Source organism: Phaseolus vulgaris, chromosome 9 (assembly GCF_051622355.1).
Source record: "Phaseolus vulgaris cultivar YP4 chromosome 9, ASM5162235v1, whole genome shotgun sequence".
NCBI lineage: Eukaryota > Viridiplantae > Streptophyta > Magnoliopsida > Fabales > Fabaceae > Phaseolus > Phaseolus vulgaris.
Genome location: NC_143506.1, coordinates 17,333,432 through 17,349,591, shown reverse-complemented (window position 1 = coordinate 17,349,591; position 16,160 = coordinate 17,333,432). Strand labels below are relative to the sequence as shown.

Below are 16,160 nucleotides of genomic sequence, written 5' to 3'. Positions count from 1 at the left end.
TTGTGGGTTCCACAGGAGTGTTTTGGTTAGGTATTTATGAAAATATGTCTAGAGAGAAAAACTAAAGGTTATTTTATGTTTTTCTTTTATCAACAATAACAATTAAATAAATAAATGCGAATCACTTTAGGGGTGGTTCAACCCTTATACAAAGAAGGCGAAAGGCGTTATCCGTACTAGTAGTCTAAGAAACGCCTCAAGCAACTAGACTCATACATTCCAAAGATACCAGACACCAATTGGAAAAGGGAAACGGAGCAGAACGCGATTTTGTAAAAACCCAAGGCCAAACCTTTAATTGAATAAAAAAACGCACACTTCGAACGCATCAGTCACACCCCTGTTGAAGATAATATTGTTCCTGTGATTCCAAATCTCCCCCACCACTCCTACCCAGATAGATCTTCACACACCATTAATTGACTCAGAAACCGGATTCATCTTAAGATTATGTCTACGTATAAGGGTTGGACTATTCCTGAAGTGGTATATATATATATATATATTTATTTATTATTGCTGATAAAAAAATATTAAATTATATACTATTTTTGTTGCATTAGTGATAATATATATATAAATAGCGTAAATTATTTTGAATCCTCTGAAATTATTGCTGAAAACCCAGTATGTGTGTGTCTCTTTCCCTGGACACTTTTGGTGTTGAAATATTGATAAATATGATAAATGCAGAAGAGTTTGTAGGAAGTTGAAGACCACAGGTTTATACATCACATTCTCTATAGCTGTCATGTCGTATTGTTTATTTTGTGGGAAAGGTTGGTTGGTGTGTCAAATTATTTTATGCTACACCATGTTTGCTCTTACCCCATGCTGTTGTCAAGGGATAGTTTCTCAAACAAAATCATATTTATCATAATGACTTCAAATAATAATAATTTATTTTAAATCCTCTACCCTTAATTATTAAACAAATTGATATTATAGCATGAGAGCTAATGTTTGAGAAGGACATGAGCAAAATGCTAAGGAATTACATGTGAAACTGCACACTATTACCAACGTAAATTGTCTTATTTTAAGTATCCTCACCTTGTTGCTGCAACTTCTGCATTTATTATTGTTTTCTAGTTTGATGCCATTTCTGACTCCTCCTTCTTTAATTAAGTAAAACAATATATAATTATTCTTACAAGAAAGGATCAGTGAAAAGAGTGATATTTTTAACAAGCTCAGTTTGATATTTTAAGAATTATTTGTCGAATTGTTGATTAATTATAAAAAAATATTTTTAATACAGACAGTTTAAAGTTTTACATAAAATATATTTTAACTTTTATAAAATGAATATTATGATTCGAGATACAAATATATATTTTATAATATATGTAAATCTCATTTAAAAAAAATTATAAATAATTTTGTGAGGTTGAATTAAATTTTTTTTTCTTGAAATGATAAGAGTTGAAATGATAAGAGTGTCATTTAAAATTTATTTGTTATTTGTTTCACCGATCCACCACGCAATGAGTTATAAAATTTCAGAGTGTTGACTAAAGTTCACTTAAGAGAAAAAGATTTAGTTTTATTTCTTACAATTAAATTTGCATTTTGTTCCTCACAATTGTAAAACTATTGGTTTAATCCTTATAAAATAAAAAATAATATAATTTTACTTTGTGTAAAATGTATTCCATTTAGGTTTAGTCCCTCCTGAAGTCACTATTTTGTCCCTACAAAATTACTCTAAAAATAGATAAATAACATTTTTTTAAGGATATAAACCTCTTTTAGAGATATAAAACATTAATAGATACTAGGAAATAAAAACACAAATGAGGGGTTCAAAAATAATATCCTTTTTTTTCTTTACTCTTCTTCCTATATCCCCATAAATATATGTAACAAACAAAAATACACTGTTAAATTTTGACACATCCCAAAATGTATTAAAAAAAAACACTTAGATTAAACATTTCAGATAACTTGTAAAGGGACAAGTGATATTTAAAAATGGATAATCAAAAACAGTGTAAAACAAATTGCGGTTATACGTTTCAAAACCATAAAAATAAAACCATTACATAGTTTTGGATAAAACATTCCAAAACAATATTTTCATTATTTTAAATATATTTAAAAACAGCTCTAATTAAAAAAATGTGGAGGAAGTATAAGAAAAACATGAGTGCAATAGGGGGGGAAAAATCGTATTAAATTGTTTGGGTTAAGTTAGGTGGCTCATCTCCTTTTCTTGAGGAAAAGGAAACAAGAAATGAGTAAAAAGTTGGTAAAAGATGTGATTGATAATGCAGAATAAATTTATTTGCACATTTAAAAAATAATTTTGATAATAAAGTTTTAAGATTTGATATGGTAAAAAGTAGAAGAGAAAAAGATAGAAAGGAAAGGGATCGAATCCAAGTACAGATAATTAAATGGAAGGCAATGTTAAACTACAGAGAGAAGTTGAAGAAGCAGAAATGGGAAAGAAAGTAGTAACTAAGAGGTGAAGAAGAGTGAGAAAGAGGTAATGTATTGTCTTTATGGTCACTTCCAGAGCTTGAGGAACTTGTCATGACTGGCAGAAGCAACCAAACCATTTACAGTTGAAACAGCCAAGGCAGTAATAAGACCATCATGAGCAGATAGAGTCATTGTCTTGTTCTCACTCATGTTCCACAGCTCCAATGACTGCACAACATTATTATTTTACTATCTGTAAGATCTCAACATTACAACACTAACTAAAGCAAGAGAAATGAAGACTTGCCTGGTAACAGCCAATGGCAAGCAGTGAAGGGTATGTTGGGTGGAAAACACATGCATGAAACTTACTGCCATTACAGCTAAGTTCATGCACACATTCCCCTTCACTCCCTGATCCAAGACTCCACACCTTCACAGAGTCCTCACTCACAGATGCCAGCAACTCCCCAGAAGGGTCCCAGCACACACAGTCCACCGTTTTTGTGTGTCCCTACAACCATAGTGCAGCATTCCAACAAACAAAATTAAAGAAAGCCATTTTACAGCCTCAAGCAATAGCTTCAGTCTTGGTTTGAGAGATCAATTCATGTTGTTCTGGAAACACTTTATTATTAACAATACTTTATAATTATTATTATAAAAATCACACTTCACGTTTTACTAAGTGTATCATGTGCAGCTCATAGTTATTAGTTTAAATTCTCCCTCTATTTGTGTATGTACTTATGCAGGTTATTTAGGGCAATTTTGTTTGACACACTGCCTCCGAATTTCAGATAATAAACACAAGATACGGACTCTGACTCCAGTAAAACTGCAACCTGTTGTTGAAAGAATTTATTTTATGCCTACAAGAAGAAACTCAAGAAAAAAATGGCATGCAAACCAACCTTTAATGAAAATCGGCACGCTTGTGTCTCTACATCAAATATAGACACAATATTCTCTGCTGCTGCAGCGAGGTACCTCCCTAGACGAGGCTGAAATCTCATCTGAGTGGTGCCACCCTAATGAGCAAGAAAAATGTTAGTTAGCAGACTGAAATGAATGCATCATCGCTGAAGTGCACAAGCTACAAAAATGAGATTCTTTTATCAAAAAATGGAGCAGCACAGTGCTACAAAGCATATATTATGCATGACCCTGCGAAGGTTGGACCTACATTGTGGAACGTGGTATGAGAAAGGCATTTAAAATATGCTAATAATGATTCACATTTTCTACCTTCCAGACTCTAGCACAGCTGCCATTGTTTATGCTCCAGTATCGTATCTCCCCGTCACCGTCACATGAGCAGATGAGGTCATCTTTATTTGGATGAAAATCTAGGGACATAACAGTTGTAGAATGTCCCGTGAAGGTGCGAAGAGAATAACCAGGCTGCATGGTAATTATATATCCAGCTAAATCAGAATACTAACAAGAAATGCGCAAAATCGTCAACTTCTAGTTCTAGACAAAGGCAAACAAATTATCTGAGACCGCAATCATTAACATCCCAGCAAATAAATAGTCCCAATGTACTCGTCAAAATTCAGTAGAAGAAAACCTTTTTTCCAAGCCTTACACAACTCCATAGGAGAAACATTGATTTAACAGCAAAAAAAGTAAGCACAACATTTAGAACATTAGAAATCAAGGCGGAATTCAACATTCATATTGAAGCAATACAATCTCTATAACTATTCGTTAGAAACACTAAATATTACCCGCAATATGAATACCTAAAGCTTCTTAGGCACTATTGCACCACATTATTCAATCTCTATAACTATTCGTTAGAAACACTAAATATTACCCGCAATATGAATACCTAAAGCTTCTTAGGCACTATTGCACCACATTATTCACCTTCACCGCAAACGAATAAATATAACATTTACGTACAAAAGTCTTTCAACAAACTTTTTCATTGGAACTCGGAATGAACCTTAACAATACAGAATAGTAAAACCACATGGAGGAACTTCAACAAAAAAACAAAACTGCACTAAAATAATATATCTTAAAGCAAAATACATTTTAATCTGAAAACTCAGTTGGGTAATAGTTGTGTACTTGTTTATAATTTCATCATCTATCTCACTATGCGCGGATTTTCAGTTAAAGTGGTTATCTACAAATCTTTTAACTTTGTGGTGTGCCACACTTCAAGTTGAGGCAAATATTAAAATTGTCATGTGCATTGTAGTCAAGTTACTTCAAACCCACAAAAATATATATAAACAATTTCTCTAGAGTTTTAAACTATTAAAGTAAAACAGGTAACAAATCAACTAACATTGTCAACATCCCAAACCCTGACAGTTCTGTCAAATGATGATGTTGCAAGACGAGGCATGCTTGGACTGAAACGGACATCAGTAATCAAAGATGAATGTTCTTCAAGAGTAGCTCTCTGTTTAAGAGTGTCCGTATACCATAAAACGGCCTGCAGTACAAAGCAATCAGGAGGTAAAGGCCATATTAATCCATATCAAAACAGAATAAAAGGAAAAATATTGTTCTTAATTTTGTTTTTCAATTCAAGATCACTGCATATTTCAGAAAGTTGATTGAACAAAGAATCTAAATAAATATTATTATCGAGACTAAAGCTGCCACTAACCTTTTTGTCATGCCCACCACTAGCAAGTAATTTCCCATCAGATGAGAAATGGCAACACGCAACTTTACTTGTGCTTGCCCGTACAGAATTTACATCAGAAAATGTGAAGCCTGAAAACAGAACAAACTCATGCCCTTAGTGTCTGATTTGTATGTCATTTCCTCTTTATGCTTATGTACGTCAAGGAATTAAAAAGCAAGTAGTAACAACCACAAGATGCACATATAATAGATAACAAAGCAAGCCCATTTTAATTATATAACCAACAATTTGCTTATTTATCGACAAAAAAAAAGGAATTGCACACATTCATCATAAATATCGTAAAGAATATTGAGGCATCAAGAAATTTGAATTGCTATTTAAAAATTGTACTTCACTGTATTTCACCATAGAATGACACATATCTATACTATACAAAGAAAAGACTGCAAACTTTCACACTGGAGTGAGGGAAATTCAGACATACACTTTGAGAAACTCTTTTGCAAGGATGATGCCAGAATATTTATTGATCAATGTAAAATGGTGTTTACTGCACCTTTGCTTACATCCATACAACGGCCAACAGTATCTCTAGGGTCTGTATCATCATGGGACAAAAAAGACTCAACATTTTCATCTAGAGATCCATCCTCCACAAAGCGATCCACATCAGCCTGCAATTCAAGATCCTTATCATCCCACTGCCAAAATGGAATGACAATGAGTCTACATGCAAGGAATTCCATAATTCCTTCCATCAATTTAGCCAGAGAAAGCCACTTACCAACTGGTTAGAAGGTGATGTAAGGGTTCCAGAACCATCAGTACCAAACATCATTAGAGGCTTTGAAGAACTGCCACTATTGGGCAAGGCAGGCATTGATATCACATCTCCAGGCGTATGGGTTGAGGGAGTTGAGGGTGCTGAACTTGGTGATGGACCTGTCGTATTTGCGGTGCCTGTACTATTGGCAGGACCTGATGAAGATCCAGGCTGCTTTCTCTTTCTCCCAATTTGGTTTTTTGAAACCTTAAAGTGCAATCAAATAACCATGTTAGGAACCTATTTATTACTTGTTGTATGGTACAGAAATCAGATGTTGTCAAATTCAGGGACAGAAGTTTACACTCATGTGATTTTAATAGAAAATAATTTTCAAAATCTCATTGCAAGACATTGTCATTTGTTGTATATATATAGTCAACGGTTTCAAACAAACTAGTAGTTGATGTGTTGGAAGTTCTACATTGCTAATGCAGAAAAAATATAGCCACTCACGTCTATTGACGTTTCTATAAATGGATCATCATATACTCATTTCTATTAACGTTTATATAAATGTATCAATCATCATATCTCTGTCCAGAAGAATTCAAAGAACAACAGAAGTAAAATCCTTTTCCAATTACACAGTTCTAGAAATCTTGAGATTTTGGAGATCATACTTTGTAACACTGAAATTTAAAACCAGTGAATAAATGAAAAACGAAACCAATTGTGTACTTCAGAAATTCGCTAGACATTTTTAGTACAAAATTATCACTCTTTTACAAGTCAGAAGAAATATATTGCATGTTGCCCAATGATTTCATAAGGAATTAGCACCCCAATAAACAACGTACTGCTTGAACATGTATGTGTATCAACAACTGTAAAAAGGACTGACCTGGTCATTTCCTCTAAATGAGTTTGACAAGCTACCATCCACAGTGACACTGCCACCACCTCCCCCTACTTTATCCTGCTGATGCATGCTATGATTAGAAGTCTGAGATTGCTGGTTTGAAAGAGCATGTTGTTGAAGCTGCTGCTGCTGCTGCTGTGCATTGGTACTTGACTGTTGTTGATGTTGCTGCTGTAACTGAGCCAGTTTCACCTATACATAAAAATAAAAACTTACAGTAGATACAAACCATGGAAAAATAGAAACTTACAGTAGACACAAACCATGGAACTTGTGGTAAATATACAATATTTATAAATAAAACAGTTTAATGAAATACATAAGAGCCATACTGAAAATGGAAAACAAGTTAAAAGAGAACTAACACCTTCATTAGCATATCTGTGTCTCCACGAGGAAAAGGAGGGCCACCACCTTGAAGAGGGGATCCGACATTAGATACCACATCACCAACAGGATTTGAAAGACCGTCCTTGTTTAGACCAATACCCCTACTGCTCAATAGCATTCTTAGTCTTCTACTTTCTTCAGTGGCAGATGGTGACGCCAAACTTTGTTGTGCTAGCATAAGCTGTTGCTGATGCTGTGGTGTCAACATTTGGAGTTGATGAAAAGGCTGAGGAGCCTGCATGAAAGGTTTTTGTTGCTGGAGTAGACCAGTGCGCAGTTGTTCCAAACCCTATAAAAATAATGCTAATAGTGAAACCTGATAACTGAACTGCTGGAAAGACTACAGCACACAACAATTTTGAAGGATATATATCTTATTATGAATATGATATCACATTTAATAGGACATAATATACCTTCACCAGGATAAGTAATATTAATTCAAATAACAACAAATTAAAAAGATTACTCACTGTGAGTGGCCACCCTCTCAAAGTCAAATTATTGTTACCTTGATTTGATCCTGTCACCAGAAAATATCTTGTTTATTCCATTTATGTGCATGAATAGTAACAAAGAATCATAAAGAAATTAACAGTAAATCACGAAATATCCTCAGCCAACCATGAATAAATTGCACTGGGAAAAAAATTAAAATTCTATCAATTTGAAGCAAAACGGTTTCAAAATAATACAAATCAGTTACTGCAGGAAAAAAAATCATGGGAAAATACCAGGCATTCCCATCAATGATCCTTCAGGACCAGCAGCTCTGGGAGTTAAAACAGGACTGATCTCGCCCTTTATATCCTGATTCCAAGAGGCAAGTCAGAGAAAAACAGCTCGTAAGAAATATAAGAATTAATGAAGTCCTCTAAGAACAAAATTGTACCAGAGTAGACCCTGGTAATTGCTGAGTACGTGTTTGAACTTGTGGAGACATCCCCCCAGCAGCACCATGCAAAACTTGCCTGAAATCAAGAAATTTGGTACTAGCAAAGTCAACACCCATAACTTTTTTTAACAGGGAATGAACATTGATTCTTCAAAACCACGAGCAGACAGTCCAGAAAACTAAAAGGTAAAAGGATAATCTTTTTGTTTTGCATTAACAAAGAAAGCTTCAAGTCACAGAATTTCATATCAAACTTAAATTATCTATGCTACAGAGACTAATAAAGTACAAACAACCTTCAGTCTACAAAAAGACTTGAAATAATAGGCACTAAAAGTGAAATTTTAAACATGATACCCAGAAGGCTGGCCAGGAGCTGCAGCTGACTTTAATATCGATGCATGATTTGGGTCCAAAAGTTGGCCCATGTTCTCACCAAATCTTTGCTGTATAATATACCAAAAGAAAACTATGAACATTGGCGTCATAATAACAGCATTTTTATCTTAAATTTAGATTAACATCTCCCAACCTTCATTGCTGCATCATCCAAAGAGTCCCTTTGAAGGGGAAGTTTTAATCTTTCCTCATACATCTTTGTTGCTAGTGCATTTGCAGTTCCAGGGTTTCCAACTAATCCATTTGCACTACCATTTAAAAGATGAGCCCTATCCCTGCTTTGTTGTGGTTGGGACTGTTGTTGTTGTGATTGTTGTTGATGTTGTTGTTGTTGTTGCTGTTGCTGCTGTTGCTGTTGTTGCTGCTGCTGCTGCTGTTGCTGCTGCTGCTGAGCTCTCTGCAAAAGAAGATGTTGCATCTGCATGTGTTGTTGTTGTTGCTGATGCTGCGACTGCTGGGATTGTGGTTGTTGCTGTTGTTGTTGCTCCCTTGCCTTTATTAATTGTGTCTGCAAAGAGAGTTTCAAAGACCATTAACTTAAAGCAGGACTAGTATTTTCTCTTAAGTTAAGAAACTCTCAAGTAGAATTGCAGATCCAAGTACACCATTTCATGAGGGCAGTGTGGATAATAGATTATTAGCTACGGAAACCTAAATTAGTTTCCCAAACTGAAATGTTTGGGTTCTTATAACTCAGCTAAAACAATAGTCAATAATTTCTAACAAAGCATTTGATGGAACCAACTCATGAAATATTAAAAGGGGTCTGGAAATGAAAAGAAAATGTGAGTTCTAAACTCAAATCAGAGAAACGTAATTAATCAGAAGTAAGTGAAATTATCACAGGTCGAAACACCTCATAGACCACGAGGCTCATTAAGTACACAAATAATCCGACACAGACAACACAAAGAAGTATTAAATCATATTGCTAGACATATCAACCTGGAATGGAACTAAACAATAAGCAAATTTCAACAATGATTCAACAAAAAATTACTCTAAAGAAAGGTTCCTGACTTTCCTCATATAGTATACTTTAAACTATAAAGAGGAAAAGGAACAGAAAACCAAATCAACCATTCATTAAGAGATGCAATTACAATAGTTAGCTTGAGAGACTGAAAAGTTGAACCTAACGGAATGCATAAACTTCCTTTATGAAATACTAGTGTCACTTCTTCAACTGACAACAACATTCAACCAAAAATATAAATATGTTACAATACTGTTTTTTCTCAATTTTTAGTACCCTCACCCTACTTAAAATCTAGCACCACAGAAGGTTGCATAATGTGAAACCAATGAAAATTGTTCCCAACCAACCTCAATATAAGATGCAGCAACCTCTGAGTGCTTCTCGTTGGTCCTTGCAATAAAGATATCCCAGAAAACCGACCACCACTCGAACAGAAAACCTCCCGGGGCATCAATAGCTGCAACCCCCATTGCCATCCCACAACATGCACAGACACACAAACAACAAAAATCAATAAATAAAATGAAGAAATCCAAAAAACGGCAGTTAACTCCAACTTCTTTCTTTGACAAAAGAGTAGAGTTTTGAGACATCTCACCAACAGGGTCCGAGGATACTTTCCCTTCAGCTTGAAAAGCCTGAGCAGAAGCCTTCAAATCCCTCTTGACAAGATAATCATGGATGTAAACATCTAACCTGAAACCTCAAAGTGCAATAACGGCAACATCAGCCAAGTGAACAGCGAGAATGAAAGATTTCATTATCTTCACATTCACCACATCAAAAAACACCCAACACACAATCATGTGACCCACCGCACAAAAATCAGCACCAAAACCAGCAACTTCCAATAAACCCCACAGAACTTGCTGAAAAGTACAAACCCTAGGCCACCCAGAAAGAAAAATTGGAACTTTCGAAGACATGAAATACAATACACAAGTCCAGTTCTTGAAAAAAACCCAGAACCCCAAATGAAGAATTGAGCAGGAAGCACAAAATCCATATTGCAAAATTGATAAAAGGAGAGAAACATAAAACAAAAATTACATCTTGTCAGCTTCCCAGTTAGTCTGAGACATGGCTGTAGAAGCAGAAGGTGAGAGAGTTGAGATAGAAATATGTTGAAGAGCAAGTGAGGAGTGAGCTGGGAGCTGTGAAACGCAGAAGGAAGTGGTGAAAGAGTTGAATTTTGTTGGTAGAGCTAAGTGAGAAACATAGGACAAAAATCGAAGAGAGAGTTGAATAGATAGATGGACAGAGAAAGAAGAGGCAAAAGAGCGCAAAGAAGAAGAAAATCCAAACAAAGAACAAACACCTCTAGATTTTTGGAATTTTATATTATTCAACATTTAATAAATTTAATTTTTTAATTAAAGCATGATAATTATGTATTATATTATTTCTCCACTCAGGAATGAAAATTGCAGTTGGATTGGATGAAATAAGTATCTAAGAAGAAGAAAATATTCACTAAGAACAAATTTTAAAATATATTGAATAAAACAAAAGTTAGTTATGTTTAAATTACAGGGATAAAAAATACTTATATAAAATTATAATTATTAATTTTAAGATTCAATGCTAGTCGAAGAATCGAAAATGAAGCAATTATTATAGTGAAAAAATAATTCTTTATACGGCTATAAAATATTTATTATATCAAAAAAATTCTATTTGAAAATATCCGTGTGTTTACTCTTTTTAGATACCGGTAATACATAAAAATAAAATAAAAAGTAACCATTGTGACAAAATAATTAATATTAAATTTAAGTAAAATAATTTTAATGGTTAATGAGTAATTATATTATTTAAAGTAATTAGTCTCTCTTCTTATTACAATTTCCATGATAATTATGAATATACTTGTTTTAAAATTTATGCGTTTTCCACGCATAAAGAAAAAGAGAGGGAACTGTATCATTGTTAATTATTACAGATTGTGACGGTGCTAATAAAAAATTATATTTATCCACAATTATAAAACTTTAAAAATTAAACAACGACACAGCAGAATCTATCACACCTTGGCCATGATGCTTTCTCACAAATGAGATAGGGTTCTTATCAAAATCAATTATACACCAAAATTAATTAATGAAAGATAATGAATCAAATTATAACATTACATTTTTTTTTCTTTTAAATTGTCATTGTGTAAAAATAACATTTATTGAATTTCTTTTAACTTTTTAGATAGTTTGGTGACTTAAAGAAAGATGATGAATTGTAGTTTTTATTTTATTTTATCCATAATGTTTTATTTTTTTAAAAAAATGTCTTCTTTTCTATGCCACGTTTTCAATATGGTGTGTATTAGAGGCATGATATCCACCACACACGTACACTACAAAAATGACCCTTTGGTGTCCAAAAGTTGCATAAGTCAAAAGTTGGGTACCAAAAACCCACAAGATTATTGGGCTGATGTTTTTTATTATTTAATTTGTTGCGTTTTTACATTCTGCACCCCAAAAAATTAAACATCACCTATATAATCTAAAATTCTATTTTATTTTTTAAAATTATATCATCAAATGTACAATTAAAATACAAAAGATATATTTTATTATATTTTGAAATAGATCTTTTATATTTTAAATTATATATTCTGAAATAAATAAATAAATTGAATTGTACATTTCTTAAATAAATAAATAAATTGAATTGTACAATTCTGAAATATATTTTTGGAATGTTTTAAATATATTTATATTTTATTTGAATGAATTTCAAACATAATTAATTTATTTTAAAGATTATATTTAATTTTAAAATAACAAATTTATTTAATAAAAAAATTAATAAGAATAATATTTACCGAAAAGTAAATATTATATAATGATGATAATATCACATATAATAAAAAAAAATCTACAATAATTCTTGTTGTCTACCCCCATATAATGCGTCTTATATGTGACACTCTTAACTAACTACAATCTATAATGATAGCTCACCAACAGGAAGATGTAAACGATTGGTATTGATATAAGTGATTTATCAACCGTATCATAACCAACTTTACACAATAACAACAACCTAATGTTAAAACCATAACTTCAATTTGGGAATAAAGAATTTCAAACATACTTAGCTTGTGTCTATGGAAGACTAGATTTAGTTTATCTTTATCTCATATTTCCAGAGTTGTTAAACTAGATCGATTCAAAATATAATTAAGTATTTTTTTTAATAATTTTAAATTTATTAAAAAGAAATAAAAAAACTATGAGAAGTAGAACTATAAGTAGAAATGGGTATAAACAACACATTTAATACATCACAATATTTTCTAAAATAATTTATTTTTCTCTTTCCATCCTACCAAACACTTAATATCGATTTAATTTCTCTTTCATCCTTCCCATCCTCACAATGAACAGAACCTAAAAAAGTTACTTTATCAGTAAGCATGCTTAACAGAAATAAAATCCCTGGAATAAGTCACATTGAATAAAGCCAATAAGTAAATGGATACTTCAAATATTGGGTTGGGCATTCAGGAAAGTCCACGGGGCTTTTACTTGCAGCACTTCCATAATTACTACTGTATCCCTATAACTTTTGAAATACCTGCTTATTATTGTTACAAATTTTGGAAACATAAATTAGTTTAGGTTTGAAAACTAGATTCATGCTGCTGCTGGGAGTAATCACGGCGGTGGAGGCCGAGGAGTGACTCGCAGAAATGGCACCGGAGCTTTGAGACTAATCGGCGGTGACACGGATGGTGAATTCTGGCGGTGATGTTATTGAGTTTAGGACGCTATGTATTAGATATACGAATATGGACACTGACACGACACGAACGAACATGGAGATACGAATAATTTCTACAATGTAGGACACGGAGACACAGATTTATATATTATATAATTATGAATTATATAAATTGACAATAAATATTTTTGTGTACAAGTATGTTTAAGATTTTTGTAAGAATCAGGAAAATGTTTTTCATGACTGTTTCAAAAGAATTTGTTCCTTATTTTTATAATTATAATAAAAATTATACAATAAATTTGATTTTTTTAAAAATTATTGTATTTATCCTTTTTTAAATTGTGTAGAACCGTGCTAGAATTTTCAACAATCAAATAAATATTTTTTGAATTGAACACTTCACTAATAAGTGTTTTACGAGTGTCGACACCAATATGTATGTTCGACACGGACACACCATTTAAAAAAAGTATGAGTCTTATAGTGAAGACTTCTTTGAATTGCTTCAACAAGGAACAAGTACGACGTGGGGGAGGTGCTCTCGAAGCAATATTGAAGATGCGAATAGCAATTATTAAGGTGCAGAAAGCAAATATCAGTGAACTGCTTCCACAACCACGCTTTTATCGTCGCAGCTCTAACTTGTTTTTTATTATTTTTTCAAAAGCAAAATAATGTCTAAGTTCAATCTTCCATTATCCCATTCAATTTATCCTCTTAACTGTCTTGTTTATTACATATATATTTATTTTTTTATTTAAATTTACTAAAAATTATAAAATATAAATACAACTGGTTACATTTAGAGTTAAAATCTCACCTCTTACTTTTTAATCCTTCGTACTGAAAATTGCATCCAGTCACTCATACCTGATCATTTGTTCCCCTTTCAAAAATTGCATCCAGTTACCACTTCTTCACTCTATCAAAAAAGATTATTATCGAATTTTATATAGAAATTTTGATATTTCACATTTTTTTCTTACATTTACATTGTTGTTAAATAGCTTGAATTAGTTTAAGAATGAAAAAAAAAACTTTTAACCACACTTGTAAATTATTATTATTATTATTATTATTAATATTATTAATTATGATATTAAAATTATACTTAGTTTAAGATATTATTTTGATGTTTCAAAATTATTAGTCAAGATTTATCAATGATTTATACTACTGTTATACACACTTAAAACTTATATAATTACAATATATTTATAAGACGATGTCAAATACTACATCTGATGTTTCTATATTTGCATTTGTGTCTGCTTGTGCACACAAAACAATAAGCACATGCAATGATAATTAAATTTCATTATAAGAAAGTATATATAAAAACATATTTGAATCAAAATATCACAATCCTTTAATCTCTTTCTATACCAACACACAACAACAATATACATCACACATTTATGTGATAGTGTATAAGAACTTTTCTTTCATCTTCCCATAATCGTAGTCTATAAGACACTGCAGACATTAGTGTGTTAACATCTACTGACTAAAAAGGTTTTGCTGTCTGCATTCTTGTGCCAACTTGGTAGGCGACTTGCGACATTCATAAAGTATATGAAGATCATGTGAATGGGATGTTGCGAATGTCATGACCAAGCATGGCCTGGGTGTGCTTAATTAATCAACATTTTCACATTTCATTTGCAAGGTCTTAAAGGCAATCTTGTTGGTGTTTCTTTCCAAGAGGTTCTTCAAATATATGCCTTTTAAAAAACCCAACAAAGCACCTATAAAAAAACACTCTTTGTCGTAAATGTGAGTTGCATCATCATTCATAAAACATCATGTTGGTACTTCCAAATATATATATATATATATATATATATATATATATATATATATATATATATATATTATTATATACAGTTTGGATAATAATATACAGAGAGAAAGATGTGTGAGAGTGAGGTAGAGATGGATGAAACAAAAGGGTTGGACATTGTGAAACGTCTTTCTCTCTCTTTCTTCTGCTTTACCCAATAAGCCAGCTGCAACAAAAGCAACATGCTACTGAGATAAAAAGACCCCACAGAATCTGAATCATAGAGAAGTATTAATTCTCTTCATACATATACACACTTCCACATTGATATAAGGAGTGAGCTAGGTAGGTAGGGGACCCCTGACCTCATATCCTGTACCATCATCACCTCATCACTGCCCAAAACAAAACGCAACAGTTCTGCCTTTGGCATGTAACACACTCCAGTGAAGAACAAAAAGATGTACAATTACAAAACAGTATATAAACTGACAGAATATTGAAAAGTGTGTGGTAGGTATATGTACACGAGGGCCCGTTGCATGCAGAACAAGAGAGAATTTCTGTGTATCTTTGCATGGGGATATATAGATGAATGAATATTGGCACAGCATCACTCTTTCCCTCGATTCAGACCTGATTTCATGAGTACCTTACCTCTGCATGCCATGTCATGCCAATCTATACTTTGCTAAGATATACCTGGCCCTAGTTCTTCAACCTCTAACACTGGTATAGTACAGTAAGCTATGCCTATAACCTACTCATATTATTTGGAAAAAACAAATACATAAGGACACACATACCCCCTTCTGTGTACACACTCTCTACATATTGGTATATTGATAATGGGATATGCTTTTCTAGATATGTCACCATTGACTTACAAGATCAATTGTAGGTGATTTGGAAATATTCTGATTTTGTCATGTGGTTTTGATGCCTTTTATACTAACATGATAACATCTACTTTTTTTTTATTTTGTTTTATTTATATATCACAAGTAATACATTTAAAAAAATTTGTTTATATAAATTGTAGTTAATATGACATTTTTAAATAAAATAAGGAAAGTGGAGTTTACTTTATTAAAAAAAGAGAAATGAATAATATTTTATTAAACTACAAGAAAAATAATTTTTATTTCGAAGCTAAGGGCTGTGTCAATATTATTTAATTCAAAGTGTAAGGGGGTGCCAATATTTGTTTTCAAATTTAATGGAGTGTGAATGCCATTTAGTATAATATTAGAAAT

General features: G+C 32.4%; 1 protein-coding gene across 7 annotated transcripts; it reads right to left on the bottom strand.

The window, feature by feature from the left end:
• Positions 1–2,377: 2,377 nt before the first annotated feature.
• On the bottom strand, positions 2,378–10,811 carry LOC137820134 (transcriptional corepressor LEUNIG). 7 transcript variants are annotated; one of them, XR_016515307.1, is made up of 18 exons: positions 10,443–10,705; positions 9,991–10,088; positions 9,740–9,849; positions 8,547–8,921; positions 8,372–8,460; positions 8,012–8,090; positions 7,854–7,929; positions 7,593–7,642; positions 7,097–7,408; positions 6,712–6,921; positions 5,829–6,074; positions 5,529–5,745; positions 5,060–5,169; positions 4,733–4,882; positions 3,676–3,831; positions 3,342–3,458; positions 2,735–2,941; positions 2,378–2,655 (listed from the first exon to the last, which is right to left on the bottom strand). XR_016515307.1 is itself a non-coding variant. In XM_068623975.2 (18 exons), the coding sequence occupies exons 1-18, from the start codon at positions 10,742–10,744 to the stop codon at positions 2,512–2,514; spliced, it is 2,949 nt and encodes a 982-aa protein (XP_068480076.2). In that variant the 5' UTR covers positions 10,745–10,811; the 3' UTR covers positions 2,378–2,511. The 7 variants fall into 7 exon arrangements, 3 of the variants coding, with proteins under 3 accessions (XP_068480076.2, XP_068480075.1, XP_090150851.1); XR_016515308.1 differs by having other exon boundaries at positions 5,611–5,745; XR_016515309.1 differs by having other exon boundaries at positions 5,529–5,718.
• Positions 10,812–16,160: the final 5,349 nt, after the last annotated feature.

Bases quoted from the DNA above. Each gene is read 5' to 3' on its own strand.
- LOC137820134 (XM_068623975.2), bottom strand. From the start codon at position 10,744: ATGTTGAATAATATAAAATTCCAAAAATCTAGAGGTGTTTGTTCTTTG. The intron at 7,930-8,011 runs GTACAATTTTGT...TCTTGGAATCAG, and splicing joins AATTACCAGGGTCTACTCTG to GATATAAAGGGCGAGATCAG. The intron at 7,409-7,592 runs GTGAGTAATCTT...TTATTTTTATAG, and splicing joins TGAGAGGGTGGCCACTCACA to GGTTTGGAACAACTGCGCAC.